Here is a 16,721-nt window from a genome sequence, read left to right on the forward strand (position 1 = left end):
CACTCATCGACGCGACAAAGCAATATCAATAACAGTCATACTTGCAGTCCCAGGATCAACAGTCATATATATTGCAGATTATCAAATACCAGTTAATCAGTACTCGACATTCAATATAAAGATTATTGGAGCATTGAAGGCCAACAAAAGTTGCAGACCTGCTGCACACAAACAAGATCAAGTAAGTACAAGTCTGAAATATAAACAGTCTGAGAATTATATTATTTCTATCAGAGATCTTATGCATTAACATGCTATCAGAGCCATTCTAATAAGAAGTTCTATTATTCAGAATTAAAACTAAAATCTCAGATTTCAATATTAGAATTTTTATTCTCTAAACCAAAATGGTTAATCACGTAAGATTAGAGTATAGACTTGAGGGAGCATCAAACCTTTCATCATGGAAAATTGGAGTCATGATAGTACTAACAGAAATGGAATTAGAAGAGTACATAGAATCAAACAAATCCATTCCTGAAAATGAACCAGATAAAACAACATGGAAAAGACACAACAACAAGGCCATGAAAATTATTATAGACTCGGCGAAGGATCATATTCTTCCATCTATATCGAGTCTTAAAACTGCTTTTGAGATGTTCTCCATTATAAAGAATACTTTCGAAATTAATAACACAAGCAGATTGCTAACATTGAAGCAAGATCTACTATATGTCAAGATTAAAATGGGGAAACTGTTACGTTCTATTTCCTAAGAATCTCATAATTAAAAGATCAACTTGCGACCATTGGAAATGAAGTAGATGACAAAGAGCTTAGCATTATAGCCCTAAAATGACTACCACTGTCTTGGGAGACATTTATTCGTGGACTAAGTTCTCAACTAGATCTTCCTAAGTTTGAACTACTCAAAAATGAATGCACTCAAGAAGAGTCAAGATTAATTACGAGAAGAATCATTTCAAATTAATCATATCAAGGGGGAGAATTTCAAGCTCTTCAAGCCAGTACCAATAATAAGAGAAAAAGAAAGGGAATTCATCAAGACAACAAGGAATTCAACAAATCATACAGGAAAAGAGATTGGTCCAAAGTACAATGCTTCAAATGTGACAAATTCGGTCACACTCATAACCTTTGTCCAAAACAGGAGAAAATTCAAGCAGCCCTAGCAGAAGTTAAGTATGAAAAGGATGAAAATCTTACATTTTAAGTTGTTGAACAAAGAGATAAAATGGAACGAGAATTCCATAGTGAGGAATCAGAGGAAGAGTGATACATTTCCAAAGTTCGAATACATAAGTGGCATATGCAATGTTGTACTCAAATAAATCAGTTATCTATAAATTCAGTTTTTGAGTCAAAGATATGGTATATCAAGATTGATGAGCAAACAACTGATATTCTTACTGAACCTCTTGCCAATGTTAAATTAGAATATTTCAGAGGTAAACTTGATCAAATTGTCATTTTTGAATATTGAACTTAAATTTCAATTTATATGTGTGTTTATGCTTCTATGGTTGTTTAGTTGCATCCGATATGTAATGAAAGGTGACGATCTTTCTGGACATATATATTCAGAAGGTAATCTTTGTAAGGTGACAATCTTGCCAATGATAGGCCTGTTATTATGACAATTTGTTCCGGACATGCCGGAAGTCATGAATAACAAATGCATTATGATTACTCTAGATATTGTTTCAGGCAATTAGAGATCATAATATATGCTAAGATAGTGTTCATAGCATGGTGATTTAAATTATTTGACGAGTCCCTAATTTTAGAGTGGTAGTGTCAAATAATGTGTTCTCTGTAGATATTCTAACATTTGATTTCATTATTACTTCTCCCTTGCTAAAGAGGGAGTATTGAAGTTTAGCATCAGTCAAAGTAATACTGAGCATCTGAATCTGGTTCAATACATTATGCTGTAAATAAAATTATATCTATATATATATATATATATATATATTCATTCACATATATATATGATTATATGCATATGTATGTATGTATAAGTGTTACATGTTTATGATTCAGAACGGGCTTCACTTGTTACTGTCACCGATTCATATCAGGTTGTATTGATATTGAGACATCTGTGTTATCACCGATCAAGTATCACGCTCCATTTCATATTACCATCGATATATATCAAGTGTTGTATTAAACGATATTATCGGGCATGATTAGTCATCGGCAGATTACTATTATGCACTGGTTGAATTATTGACCAACGGTCATGCCCACGTAGGGTCATAACCCTATGGATATGACCCCTCATGTATTATTTATATTCACTTGTTGATGCAACAAAGCAATATCAATAACAGTCATACTTGCAGTCCCAGGATCAACAGTCATATTTATTGCAGTTTATCAAATACCACTTAATCAGTGCTTGACATTCACTATAAAGATTATTGGAGAATTGAAGGCCAACCTCAAAGTTGCAGACCTGCTGCACACAAACAAGATCAAGTACAAGTCTGAAATATAAACAGTCTGAGAATTATATTATTTCTATCAGAGATCCTATGCATTAACAAAAACCGCAGTCCACCGAAGTCTTCCCTTTTCCCGCAAGAAGCAATTTGCAAGTCTTTCTGTAGTTGGTATGATTTGGTTTTGTTATGTGTGTGTCCTGTTTTGTCGGGATGCTTCTTAACCACCCAAGTCTATGGCTGTCTTGGATTCTCCTCTCATTCTCAGATAAAAACAAGAGAAGAAGACTTGGCTGCTTGAATGAATCTGATCCTTAAACCTGGCTCTGCTACCTTGTTGATTTTTATATACAAGAAATGAAGATAAGCAGCAAAACAAATTAATGAACACTAAGACACAGCGAATAATCTTGGGAAAACCCTCCAACTTGAGGGAGAAAAGCCCAGCCACAAATATATCACTTATATATTCAATGAACAAGCAGAAAACTGCTTTACAATTTGCCTAAACTGAAGTGATGCTCATATCATCTATTGATATGCAGACAATAATAAATTCCTTAGCATCAATCTCTCTCAAATCACAAAAGATATCAATCTTTAGTTTATGTGCAAATTCCTCCTGGAAGAATATATAAAATTGTCTTAACCCTTCATTGTCTTGACATTACAAAGTGAAGACCCTTCATTGCCTTGATTTTACAAAGAAGATGACATTACAAAGTGAGGCAACATTATGTGTTGAGTCAGCTTCAATAAATATAGATTATTTATTTCGAATACAGAAGAAAGATAACTTCTGCAGGTATAACATCAACACTTTGGACCATAATTTTGCAGTCATGAAGAGAGGTTATTCGAACAAGGATTTCTCTTATTACAGTGTGCTTGTATCGTAGAGGATCTTGTTCATAAATGGGAAGCTCAGGTGTCTGATATGATGACTAGAGAATGGATTCTCAATAGAATCTGTCAGATGATGATGAGTGATAGACTCAGGAATGATGTCAATATTTGTTTTTTTGCAAAGGCTTGCCTATGGCAAGAAGTGGAGATTTTACATGTCCTTGTACAAGCCCTAATAAGCAGAAATGCTGATTTGGCCCTTACAAGTCCAAACTTGATTGTGTTTGAAAACTTTGTGGGTGGTAACCTCCAGGACAGTGTCATTGTTCGTTTTATTGAATTCACTCACTTCTAGCAAGAAGTAAAGCAGCTACATGTTTTTTTACAGACCTTGTTGAAGAAAAACACCGATTTGCCTCTTTCCAGTCCAGACTTGGTTCTTGTTTGAAAAAATCTATAGGTGGTAATGAGGGAGGAATATTTGAAAGTTTGCAGTTTACCAACTTCCAACTACTTTGAAACGTTGGATGTCAAAATCTGTTCATAAATCATCTTTGGAGGTGCCTTGGTGGTTCGTAGGTATGGTGGGGATCCAGGGCCTTCTTGCTAAGTTGGCCTGGTGATAGGATAATTCAAAAGTTTTTTGGTAGTTTTTGTTGGTTTGTTGTCTAGTTAACTTGTTGGCTGGTCTTTCACATTTTGTATTCCTTGGAATGTACCTGGTCCAGTCCGCATTCCAGCAACAATTCGCCTGTGGGTCCAGACAGGGTGCACATCTCTGCTACTATTAATAGTAAACATGGGAAATGAACAAATAGAAGCCAGCAGGTAGCCCCACTAACTGGGCACGGATGACAAATGGATGAAATGATGTACGTACAATCACTGGATATTAACCTGCTCAGGCAACTGAATCCGCATCTGTATCTGGGACTGCACCCAGAACTGGGATCAGTATCGAACTTTGTGCTTCTGGCCCAAAGGCAACCAGCTCGATCTGGCCAGACCAAAGTTTGGACCCAGTCTGACCATGAGCAGAGCAAGGCAGGCCTGGGCAGAAAAGTGATGCCAAGTCACATTTTTTTTCTAATTTAATGATTTTATCATGTCCAAAACACTAAAAAGCAATGTAACCCCAATATTGGGCTACGTTGGGACGGTAGGACGAGTTTCCAGAACAGGGGGAAATGGGTCTCATTGCCGAGATGACGAGGGCACGGCCAAGGGAGGGTGGCAAGGGGAGGATGGGGCAGGGAGGGGTGTTGTATAGTATACATATAGAATTTGAAATGCTTGTTATGAAATGATGTTTTGGTAGAACATACGAAATTAAAATACTTAAACATAGCAAAATTGCAACATGAACTAGAACTATTGAACATTCAACATAGTAACATATTACATACCCAATAGTAACATTCAAAAAATCAAAATTCAAGTAATAACTCAAGTACCCTTCCCAGCGGCAGCATGGTTGCAAAATGGCAGTACTTGGGTACAAGTACCTAGTGCGGGGACATCTTGGGTACAAGTACTTCGAGGTTTGGGGGGTGGGTGCGAGTCCTCAAATTACACTGCTAAAAAGTGAATTAAAAAGGACTTCTATGGGCTTCTATGTTTCATTTGGTGTGCAAATCAATTGTTTTCTCTTGAGGTGAAGCAACTAAGCAGTTGAGCAAGAGTTTCGTTGTGCAAGGAGTTGGGAGATCAATTTGTGAGTCTTCATCAAGTGTTTGTGCCTGATTCCTACACCTTTACAAGCTTCTAATGAGTGAGATAGGTTTCAGCTTCATAGGAGTTCGATGCAAAATCTAGGTTTTGAGGTTTACTAATAAATTCCAAACTTAGCCAATTTCCAAGATTCAGCGTGCCTTCAACACTCTAATCCCCCATAATGTATCCTCACTTTATAAGGTCAAACTAAAGCTAGAACAAGGATTGTCTAAAGGTTTCAAGTTTTTAACTCATTTCATCCAAAAGTCCTTTGGATTCAATTCCATTTTCTTGACAAACTTTGCTACAATTTACATTTTACGCATATGATTGATTTATCGTTTATGTTCCTTGTTCATGTATGTGATGATAAATTAGCTTTTATTTGATGATGGTATAGTGTCTTTAGGTTTAACAAGATAAAAGGTGCATGAAATAAGTTTTAAATCATTAAAAATCTCTAAATTTCAAGGGTTTTTCATTTTGCCGAGTCATAACTGAGTCACAAGTCGAGTCAGCCTTGTCGAGTCTAAGTTTTGGAACTATGCTAAAAAATGATTTTCTTGAGTGCAAAACATTGAAATTTGTTAGGGATTGTCAAGAATCACTCCCAAAATTGTCTTGAATGGACAAGTGACAACACTTGTAACTAAAACCTCAATAACAGCCCAATTAGATATTACAATTAAGGTGCTACAAAACAACATACCGAAGAGAATTTAAATGTTAAATATTGAAATTAAGAGATTGCAACCAATCGATAAGACTAGGACCCTTACATCCTAGCCCTATATTATTTTGAGCTTTTTAAAACTCCTGGTATAGTTATTTTGTTACTATTATATTGTGTAGATTTATGATTTGTCCCACACTGGTTATAGTTCGTAAGTCAATAATTGTGACGACTTATATATTGATGCTTTAAAAAACAAATATCATCTTCAAATCATATTTTGCATAGAGAGAGCTCTAAAGGTGGTTATTCTCATGAAAAAGCCTGTGATACTTGTTACCAATATAAGCATATTTGCAACTAATTTGTATTCTCTTTACAAATGTATGTTTCTGTTTGATAACATTTCGCAAGTGAGATCCTAACAAGATTGCCTGCTGGAACTTAATGTACTATAATATTTCATGTAAGGAGTCAAAGGGTATCTGTATAATGTCCTAAATCCTAAGATAAGCTTCACAACATTGAGCTTTTTTAGTATTTTTCCTTTACAATGCCTTTGTTTGCACAATCCAAACAGTTTCAACATATTAAACAATGTGAAAAATAAATGCAATTCGTTTTTCCCCTTTTCATTTTCTTACGGCATATTTAAAAATTAATACACTAAAAAAATTTATTCCATCAACTAGCAATGTTTCTCTTTGACAGAATATTTTGTTGTTATCCAAATTCAAAGTCATCTCTCGTGAGTCGATACAAACGTGAGTGGTAAATATTAATTAATTAACTACCACAAACCCATCAATTATGTTATGTCTTGTAGAAGTTCAATATTGGAAATTGTTTGTAGTACTGTACAACATAAGTTGTAAATCAGATGATACACTATGGATATTGACTTGACCCCTCTAAGCTTTTCAATAGAGCTGCAGCTGCTTAAAATCAAAGAAGAAAAATTACAAACACGATTGGAAAAATAATGACCAGAATTTCATACCTTATCGTCTGAAACAGGGGTGCAATTAAGTTTTGAAGCATCATTCAAAATTGTGTTCATATCCTTTTTCTCCATGCATGCACGGATTGGAGTGCAATTGAGCTGATATGCATTTAGCTGAATATGATTGCTTGTGCATCTTCTTTTTGTGATAGATTCAAGGCGAACCATGACTGGAGTCTTTTTGTATTTGACATCATCCCCTCCATCATCTTGGGTCTGCTTTATTAGAAAATTGCTAGAATGATAAATCCTCTAGAATATATAATTATTTTTTCCACACACTGTACTCAGATATAGATTGAACAACTAGCATTTGGAATAAAAGTATCTTGAAACTTAGTTCTAAAAATATATAAAGATCACCATTTCTCAGACAAAAACAAATAAAACATAGATGAATCAATATAGTGCTTCAAAAAGATCTCTTAATTGCACAAAAATTAGATATAAATCTTCTTATTTGGAACCACAAGATCAACAAGTTTGGAGATTAGATGGAGCTTTGGCACATTCCTTAATGTTGTTGCTGAAGCCAAAGCAGCTTATCAAGGGGTCTCTCTCTCTCTGGCAATCAAGAATCGTATTTATGTCTTGCTTGTCTTACCTATTTGAATGCAGTTTTACAACTTCTAAAAAGTATAGCGTTCCAGTGGAACAACTACTTGATGAACATCATTCGTGAAGTGAGTTTCCTATACAAACACTCAACCAATGCGAATTTTTATAATGCCCCCTGAACAAGTAAAAGTTGCCAATACCTTACGCTTCATGGCATGAGATTATCGCATCATCTTCGTTATAATTATCCTTGTCAACTCTTCTTACAATCCACATGAAGCTTCTGGCAGATTTTCCCTACAAATATTTACAGCCCTGACCTTAGGCAAAGCAAACCTTAATATTTCAATTCAGCCATGGAAGTCTCGAAATCAGCCACTACGAAAAAAGCTCTGATTCGATTAGAGGAAAAATCAGATGGAACTGTCACTTGCCAAACTGGATTCAACCAATTGGCTACTGCATATTTAATATTGGATTTGTAAATGAATTTACAAATTCTGTAGAGATACTACTTCAACAAAATGCAGTTTGAAATAAAAAAAACACACAAGGTCATTAAAATAAGACCTTCAATCTGTCATTAATTTTAAGTATTATATCAGAATTAAAATATGAAAAGAAAATTGGATAACCCTGATGTACCAAATTTAAAATAACAAGCTTAAAAAATAGCTCTGCTTTAAATTAGTGAAAAATGCGAAAATGTGATTTAGTGTCTCACCAGGACCAAAAACTACAGGCAAATCTGTGCAGTGAACCAGGTGACAAGAAGTAGTAACTGAAAAACAAGAGTACACAGAGGAAACCTTGGAAGGATTGGGAACTATGGAAGAAAAAAAAGAATATCCTAAAAGAGACACAGAAGAATTGGGCATTATATTAGAACTGGAATGCAGTAAATGAGCTTATGGGAACATCAAAAGAAAAGAAAGAAGATATTGAAGAATTAACAGCTTAGAAACAAGGGCTCATTGAAAAAAGCTTAGAAAGATCCGGAACTGAAGAAGTAGAAAATGAAAAAGAAATAGGGAATATAGATACATTTGTAGAAAAAGAAAAGGCAGCAAAAGAAGAAAAAGCCTAGGAATAGATCTAATATATCAAGGTAAAGAGACCCCAAATTGTACTAAATCTGCCAAGAAGAGGGGAAGAAAATCTCATGTAGATCTGAGGAGAATAGATGGCTTGGCTGAAGATCAAGCCAAAATAACATCTTTATTAAATGTAGGGAAGGAGAAGTGTTAATGTTTGGTATCTCCAGTCGGATAAATCTGTGAATATATATAATTATATATGAGATATAATTTATATATATATATGTGTTCATTATATTTGATATATATATATATATATATTAGTGTATTGATTATCAAATTAACAAATAGACATGTTCCTTCATGGGAGATGTCTCTTCATAGATTCTGCTCATATAAAGACAGAGATCGCTGCCCTTGGAAAGTACATACCAAACATAGCAGTGCAAATACATTTGCAGGGACCCTCATTCCTCAACATGGTATCGGAGCCATACTGCAAATGTAGAAATGATATTACAGTCAGCAAACAATATCCGTCAGTAAATGGTGTCAATGACATTGAAGAGACAAAAGAATGAAATCCGTCAGCCTCATGGAGGGAAGTGACCAGCAACAAATGGAAAAGAGATACCATTGTCTGCAAATAATTCTGGGTAAAACCATTCATTGAATCTTAAGAGTGAAAATGAATGAAAATAGACCTGAACGGAATATGTCAGCAGATTCAATAAATTAAGGGCTCTAAAGTGGTTGCCGAAAACCAATAAGGTTAATAGAAACAGATAAAGGTTAACAACACTTATATTCAATGGAGATCTCCTAAGTGCGTGTATAGTGTTTTGCTGTGGAAGAATGAAAGTAGACCTGAACGGAATATGTCAGCAGATTCAATAAATTAAGGGCTCTAAAGTGGTTGTCGGAAAACATAAAAGTTGATAGAAACACTTATACGTAACATAAAGGTTAACAACACTTATATTTAATGGAGATCTCCTAAGTGCGTGTATAGCGTTTTGCCGTGGAAGATAGACTACAAGTAACGGTTACATTTACATATTTGAATGAAGCTGTGACTAAGTGCATCATGCCTTGATAATTACACATGACTTTGAGGTGTCTAAAGTCGAATTCCAGTCAGGTCGCTGCAGATATGCAGACAGTGAGCTATACTGCTGAAATATCCTTCCAACTCTGAAGCAATAATATCGTCTGGCTAGCTGAGCAAGTGTCTATTCTGAACTTACATCCTCTGAAGCCTGTATTCAACTAACGACATGAATAGAATGGGCACAAAACAAATATAATAATAAGTCTCTAGCAATTTTCAAGCTAAGATTGCATTAAACAAACCCACAATTGTATTGGTAGTTTCAGAATATGGGTCTGGTGTACGGAGAGCGCAAAAGAATAAAGGCGATCGATGAGAGCATTCCGGAATCAGTGGATTCGATCTCCTGAATAAATGAATTTTCTACCAACCCTGGAGAGGAATGGTTGAGTAATACGTGTTCGCTGATATCTGCATGATGCAATGTGGTTGATAAAAATCCTTCTGCTTCTCAGGAGAAATGAAATTGAATAATCCGACAGTTGAATATGAATGATACAGCTTGAGTTGATTTTGTTAGATACATATCCTAAGCTTGAGTTTCATCTGATTTACGAAAAATAAGTTAAATAACTTATTTTACAAATGCTGACCTATACAAAACTAAAAAGATAAAAATGTACAAAGTTTTTAAATCAGAACATATTTTACAGAATTTAGAGATGTGGAAACACAAAAAATTTAATAATATATTCCCGATGATGGAGTACCGAATGTGATTTGAAATGTTAGAAAGAAAGAAATTTCTGAATGGATATTTCCAAGGTATTGTTAAATATTCATATAGTCTGTGAAATCATTATTCAGATTACTTTTGCAAAAATCAAATCCCGGGTGGATAAAGTAAACTCACCAACACAGGGGAGCGCTTCACGCATTTGCGTTGCTCTGCAGAGCTGCTGCCAGATACCATACCCAATCTCGGCCCAAGACCTAAACGAATGTGAGCTTCTGGCGTACACTCCTGCACATCAATGATTTCAGCATCACCAGACCGCCCTTTATTTGCATCTACAGAATACTTGTCAAGCACAGGCGTCCGCTGAGGATCATTAAGCAGCTGATCACATAGGACCTCTTCAAAGGGCTTAGGTTCGTCTGGGACATGGTCAAATGGAGCTTCTGAAGTCTTGTCAAGCACAGCGATTTCTGATCTAGAAGATTGTTCTGTGGTCTGAGAATCGGTGTTTTGGGAAGCATTTTGAGTTAAGCGTCCCCAGAAATGTTCTATACCGAATTTCGCAGGCTGAGAGTTCGTATTCTGATTGTTTCTTTTGGAAGCGGCGGATCCTCTTCTCGAGGGACCGGGATCCTTCTGTTTCTTTGTATCTTTCGATTGTCTCTTGGGTGCCATTTTTATCTCAGTGCATTGTATATATGTTGAGTTCTGAGGTGTTATTTCCTTTCCTTTCCCCAGGAGAAGCTGCTGCACCGCCTGAACCTCGAACTTATCAGCGAGCCATTGCTCCTTCAATTCCGATTTTCTGATTCTTTCCCGCCAGGATTCGTAGGCTGTCAATGATTAGCTTAAATTTGACGGTCGACCCCGACTCGAACGAAAAAAAAATTTAAGCCGAAGGCGTTTCATAAATGAGATGGACGAGCTTGATTTCATTATCAAGGGTCAGCATTGATTAAAAGAAACAACATTTGTATCCTTACCCGGTCATTGGTCGAAACTGCTGGGGGAAGGACAACACCAATAAAAAAATAACCTTCTGGGCCCTAATATTGGGCCTATTGCGCATTACTTATGAAATAATTTTGTCAGGCTCATGTTTTGTGTTTGTATATTTAAAGTAAAATCTTATGAAATCATTTTGTCAGGCTCATGTTTTGTGTTTGTATATTTTAAGTAAAATATTGTTTTGGGGGAGAGGATTCAATGGTTGAGTGGGGTTCAATAGTTGATCATCCTATCATGAATATAGAGTCCAATCTTCCAACACATCTTTACTATATATTGTAATTAATTGATCTATTTGTAAATATATAAAAATTCAAATGTTGATAAAAAATATACCAATACTTCAACAAATGAAAATTTATAAATGTTATAGAAAAAATAAATAAATAAGTTCATTAATGAGCGAAATAAATAACTTTTTGTCTCAAACAAAATATCATAGCTATCTAATATATGTGTGTCACTCAAAACATAATATGCTCACTTAAATAAACATTGATATCTTAGTGTACACATACTATTCTTATGTGTACAACTATTGGAGTAGCAATGTATATGCATAAATAAACCATATCAACAATATGTATCATCACAAATATAAAAGGTGAATACCAATAAATGTTTTGTATTTTCTTATGAAATGTGTGAGATTGTCCAAAAAAAAATTAGTGTTCAACTAATGGTCCCTTTGTGTTGGATATATGTTGTATTTTTTATAATAATGTGTTATTTTTATAATAACAAATAATTTTTTTGTGTTCAAGTATTTGTCTTTTTGTGTTTTTTATAAAAGTTATATATAACAAATATTTATGATTAATAATAATAATTTGGTCCATTTAAGTTACATATATGTTACATTTCATATAATTATACAATATTCTATTAACAACAAATGATAATTTTAAATTCAATTAGTAGAGATTTTTAAATTAAACTTTGGTCTAATGTTCAAAAAATCATTTTTCAGACACATTTCACTAGGTGCACTATTTTAACAAGTTGTGTGATGAGTCACACCTTCAAACCTTAGTTGTAGGTAGTTCAATGTCCATTTTACATTTCAAAAAAAAATATGAAGGTCTTACGACATCCCATGTAGCAGCTACATGTTGACGAAGTTAGCCCACACGACTACTGGTTCCTCTCCCCTAATTAAAAATAATAATCTGTAAAAAGTCAAGATTCATTGTTATTATTATGTGTTGTGATTAATTAGTATTATTATATATTAATTATTGAGTAAATTCAAACCCAAGACCCCTAACAAAGGAGGATTACAATTTACCGTTATGCTCTTGCCTTTCAATATATTTAATATTATATAGTTATAGTAAGCTTCTATTTTTTTAATTGACTTTTATTAATTGAATTTTACTAGTATATAATTAAAAAACCTAATATATTTAAAATTAATTTTAACTAAATTTTTATATAAATTATTTTGACATAATTATTATAAAAATATTAATATGAATTTTTTTATCATTTAAAAAATATTTATTTAACTAATTTATAATTTTACTTTATTATAATATAATTGCTAATAGATATTTTTAAAAATTATATTCATTATAAAAAATAATAATATAGATATATCTTTCATAATAATTCATGTTTCTCACACAAAATCGACATAATTTTTTTGAAATCAATCTAATGGCGGAGCATTGGAGAAATGGATTACAGAGAGGGTTTGTAGAGAGTAACAAGAATATTGAGAGGTTTTGGGTGGTTTGAGTGGTTTGGAAGGGGCATAGAGTCGTTCAGAAGACATGAAGGAAGGTCTTACTAGGGGAATAGGAATGGGAGATGGTAAGATGGGAATAGAAACTACCAAGAAAGCTTTGAATGAAAAAAAGTGATACAGAACAATGGGGGAAAATGGCAAAATGGAAGAGAGAGGCTTAATGTAAATGGCTTGAGAAGTCACCCGATGCAAAGATTCACATCAGTAAATCTTGGAGGGAAAGTGGTTTTTGAAAATATAACCAAAAGAATGAGAAAAGCATAGGTCATGGAAAACTAGGAGAAGCAATTGATTCAAGAATAGTTGGTTGACTCGATGCACAGTTGAAAGGGTGGTGCTGGAAAGTGGCTTGGTGAAGGAGAAGATAGACTTTTTGGAGGGCAATGCATTTTTTCTGAAGTGGGGTGGTCCAAGGCCAGCAATAGGTAAGATTAAAACCTAGTGTGATGAGTAATGGGTGTGGTGAAAGATTTTAAAACATTAGAAAATGATTTTTGCATGGTTACAGTGTATATAGCGCAAGATAGGGATTGGATCCTGAATAGTGGTCCTTATTTTATGGAAGGATTTGGGTTTTATGTGAAGAAATGGGTCCTGAACTTTAATCCAACAAAAGAGTTAATAAAGGAACTTCCTCTATGGGTAGGAATGAGAAATTTGCCCTAGGAATATTGGCAGGAACAATGTTATTAAGCGATTGGGAACAAGCTAGGAACATTCATTAAGGCAGTTAAAATGGTGGATAGAGAAACTCTTCAAATGTTCCCAAGAATATGTATAATGTGAAATGATTTTCATTCAATCCCTGAAATGATTGATATCTTTAGTGAAGGGGGAGTCTGGAGACAACCGGTGTCTCTAGAGGAAAGGTTGAAGGTATGTGAGTTCTGTCTTTGTGAGGAACATGACTCAAAAAGTTGTGAACAAGAAGGACGTCATAAGGCTAAAGAAGAGGAAAGATTACTCCAGGAGGTTACAGAGATGGTCAGTATAAGAGAAGTAGAGAAGGAAGAGACTAAAAATCTTATGAAAAGGGATAATGCAAAGGTGGAGAATGAAATGATGATGAAAACAAGAGCAAATAACTGTCAAGAAATAGGGTATGGGTCATTTGTGAGCCAGGAAATGCAATAAGAAAAAACTTTTGATGATGGAAGATGCAAGGGTGCACAATTGACACTACAAAAAGGAAAGAATGGGGGTAAGAAATAGCAAAGGAGGTTGTTAAGTGATAGTGTTGAAATAAGGATGGAACAGCTCGGCAAGGGCCAATTATTGAGGATGGGGCTGATTATAGGATTTTGGATGGAAGTGAACAAAGGGGATGTAAGGACCTAGAAGGACCTCAAATGTCTAAGAAGGAGGGGAGTAGGCAAGTAATGTTAACAAAGAGGCTAGAAGAAACGCAGAGGGAACAAGAGGAAAATGAAGGGTATATGATTGGGTTGGAAGGAGAAATGGATGGTGGGATGGGAGAGTGTTATAAGGACATTGAAATCTCTCCAATAAGAAACTTGAAAGGTAGATTAGGAGAGTCAAGCTCGAAGGAAAGCTTGAATGAGGAAGATGATGAAAGGGATGTTGATGAAGAAGAAGATTTCTTTGGGGTGGAGGAAACTATTGCCCTTGTAGAAAAATAAACCATAGAGAAAACAAAAAGTAAAAAATCATAAAGCTTATACTGGGGAGAGCCAAAAAAGGGGAAGAAGAACCATTAATGCATTAATCCAAATTGCAAGAAGTGTAAGAGGTCAAAGTAAATTGAGAACGAGAAGGGGGAAGAACCCCTCCCATAAGGGATGAAGATCCTTTTATGGAATGTTAGGGGATGTAATGCCCCTGACAAAATGTGCTTGATCAGGAGAGGCCTTGATCAAGCAAAACCGGATGTGGTATTAGTGTAATAAACAAAGATAAAGGTGGATGGTTTGGAGGGGATGAATAGTGAGTGAGTGTTTGTTGAGGGAGCCTCAAGGGGTATGTGTGTTTTATGGAATCAGGAGACAGTGACTGGAAATGTAATGCAAATGGGTAAGATTTGGTAGTGGATGAAGGTTTCATCAAAACAATTAGGATTTGAATTTAATGTTCTTAATGTTTACGGTCCAATTTCGAGCAGAGAGAAGAGAGAATTATGGAAGATGCTAACAGGGGTTTTGGAAATCCTACAAGATGAATGTACTATTGTAGGGGGAGATTCCAATGCTATACTCCACCCAGAGGGGAAAAAGGGAGGAAAAGGTTGGAGGTCAACTAAATAGGACTTCTCGACCTTTGTTTTGGAAAACGGTCTCATTATTATTCCCTTTAAACAGGGGGATTTCACTTGGAACAATGGGAGGTGGGGGTTTGTTAACATTGCTAAAAAATTGGATAGGTTCCTTCTCAAATGCAAGATATTGATAAGATGTCAAGATCAAATAGGTGAACAAATGGTGGGAGTACGTAGGATAGTGTGCAGATAATGTGCAAGGGATATGTCAAGTGAGCATGAATGGGTGGAAGGAAAATGATAGTCAAGATCAAAGATGGAAAAGGATGATGACAATATGGAAGATATATAAGGCAGTGCGCTATTGATGAAGCTTTCCCCCAGTGCAGAGTGCAAGTGGAAGAGGAAAAGATAATGGATGGATAAATGGAATTGGAAGACATTGGATACAAAGGGAGAACTCAAGCATCTAGATACATGGATGCTATCCCTTGATATTTATTTCTCTTTCTTTGTTATTTTCAAGGAAATTTTACTATTTTCTCATAGATGTTGGTAGGATAGTGAAATGAAGGATGAAATAGGTAGGGAAATGGAGGAAAATGACTTATGAAAAAGTTTGGATTAAGGGGGTGGAGTGGTTGGGAGGAAGACATGGTTGATGGATGCTAGGTTAGAAGAATTGTGAATGAGTGGATGAAGGAGGTGGAAAGATTTTCATTAGCGCACACCTTGAAGGGTGATGGAAAGGAGGAAATCTTGGAGGATATGGATGAGAAAGTTTGAATTTTGGGAAAAAGGGACCCAAAATGGATGAAGGAGATGATGGATTTAGGATGGTGGATTTGGGTATATAAGGACCCAAAATTGATTTGGGAAATGGAAGCTTAGATTATTTATGAATGAGGGAAGCCTTTGGATTAGCAAAATTGGATGCTATTCTAAATCTTTCTTTTAGATTCATTACTTCATTAAGTAGCTTTGGAATCCACATAATTTTTGCATTTTTCATTTTTAGCCTTTATGGTCTTCTGATTTTTCCTTTTTTTAACATGTCTTATAGAGGGGACATGTTGATACTTGGATTTTTGTAGATTTTTGGCTTGATTCACTTTATCTTTGGCATCCAATTTGCTTCCATTAGCCATGATATGGGTATATGAGGATAAATGGTATGGAGAGCTTATGGATGAAATTATGGATGGTGAACATTGGAAGGAATTCAAGGATGTGTTCCTTTGTTGATCTTTATTAGGAGCATGAGGGGATGAAGTGGAAGAATTGGATATTGTGGGTGGATGTATGTAAGGACCCAAAATGGATGGAAGGGATGAAGGGTTTGGATTTGGAACATAAGGTCCCAATATGGATGGAGATGAGGAAGGAAGCAGATTATGGATATAAGATCCCAAAATGGACTTGGAATATGAATGATGGGAACATTTAGGTTTGGATGGAGGAATTTTGGATTTGGAAGGAGTGGAAGGTGTACCAACATCTTGAGATATTATTTCTTCAATGGGATACTCATCATTTTTAATACAAGATGTGAGTCCATGTATATGGGGTCCATGGGTGTATTGGATAGGTGTGATAGGATCATGTGGGGGATTAGGATCACGAGGGGGATTATGAGGGATAATAGGATCTTGAGATAGATTGGGATCATATGATATAAATGAAGTGGTACTTTGATCTTGACTTATAAGAGGATTATGTG

At 35.1% G+C, this 16,721-nt stretch overlaps 1 protein-coding gene across 1 annotated transcript in view; it reads right to left on the bottom strand.

Moving 5' to 3' along the window:
• EMB2411 (DNA replication helicase) overlaps positions 1–10,960 on the bottom strand; it is a 171,751-nt gene extending 160,791 nt beyond the window's left edge. Inside the window, exons 1-2 of the mRNA XM_089799309.1 lie at positions 10,206–10,960; positions 6,644–6,862 (exon numbers count right to left, since the gene is read on the bottom strand). Of these exons, the coding sequence (XP_089655435.1) occupies positions 6,644–6,862; positions 10,206–10,706 (720 nt within the window). The 5' untranslated portion in view covers positions 10,707–10,960. The remainder of the gene's footprint in view (positions 1–6,643; positions 6,863–10,205) is intronic.
• Positions 10,961–16,721: the final 5,761 nt, after the last annotated feature.

This window comes from Cupressus sempervirens, chromosome 9 (genome assembly GCF_028749045.1).
Source record: "Cupressus sempervirens isolate cs-2001-9-10 chromosome 9, ASM2874904v1, whole genome shotgun sequence".
In the NCBI taxonomy this organism is placed as follows: domain Eukaryota; kingdom Viridiplantae; phylum Streptophyta; class Pinopsida; order Cupressales; family Cupressaceae; genus Cupressus; species Cupressus sempervirens.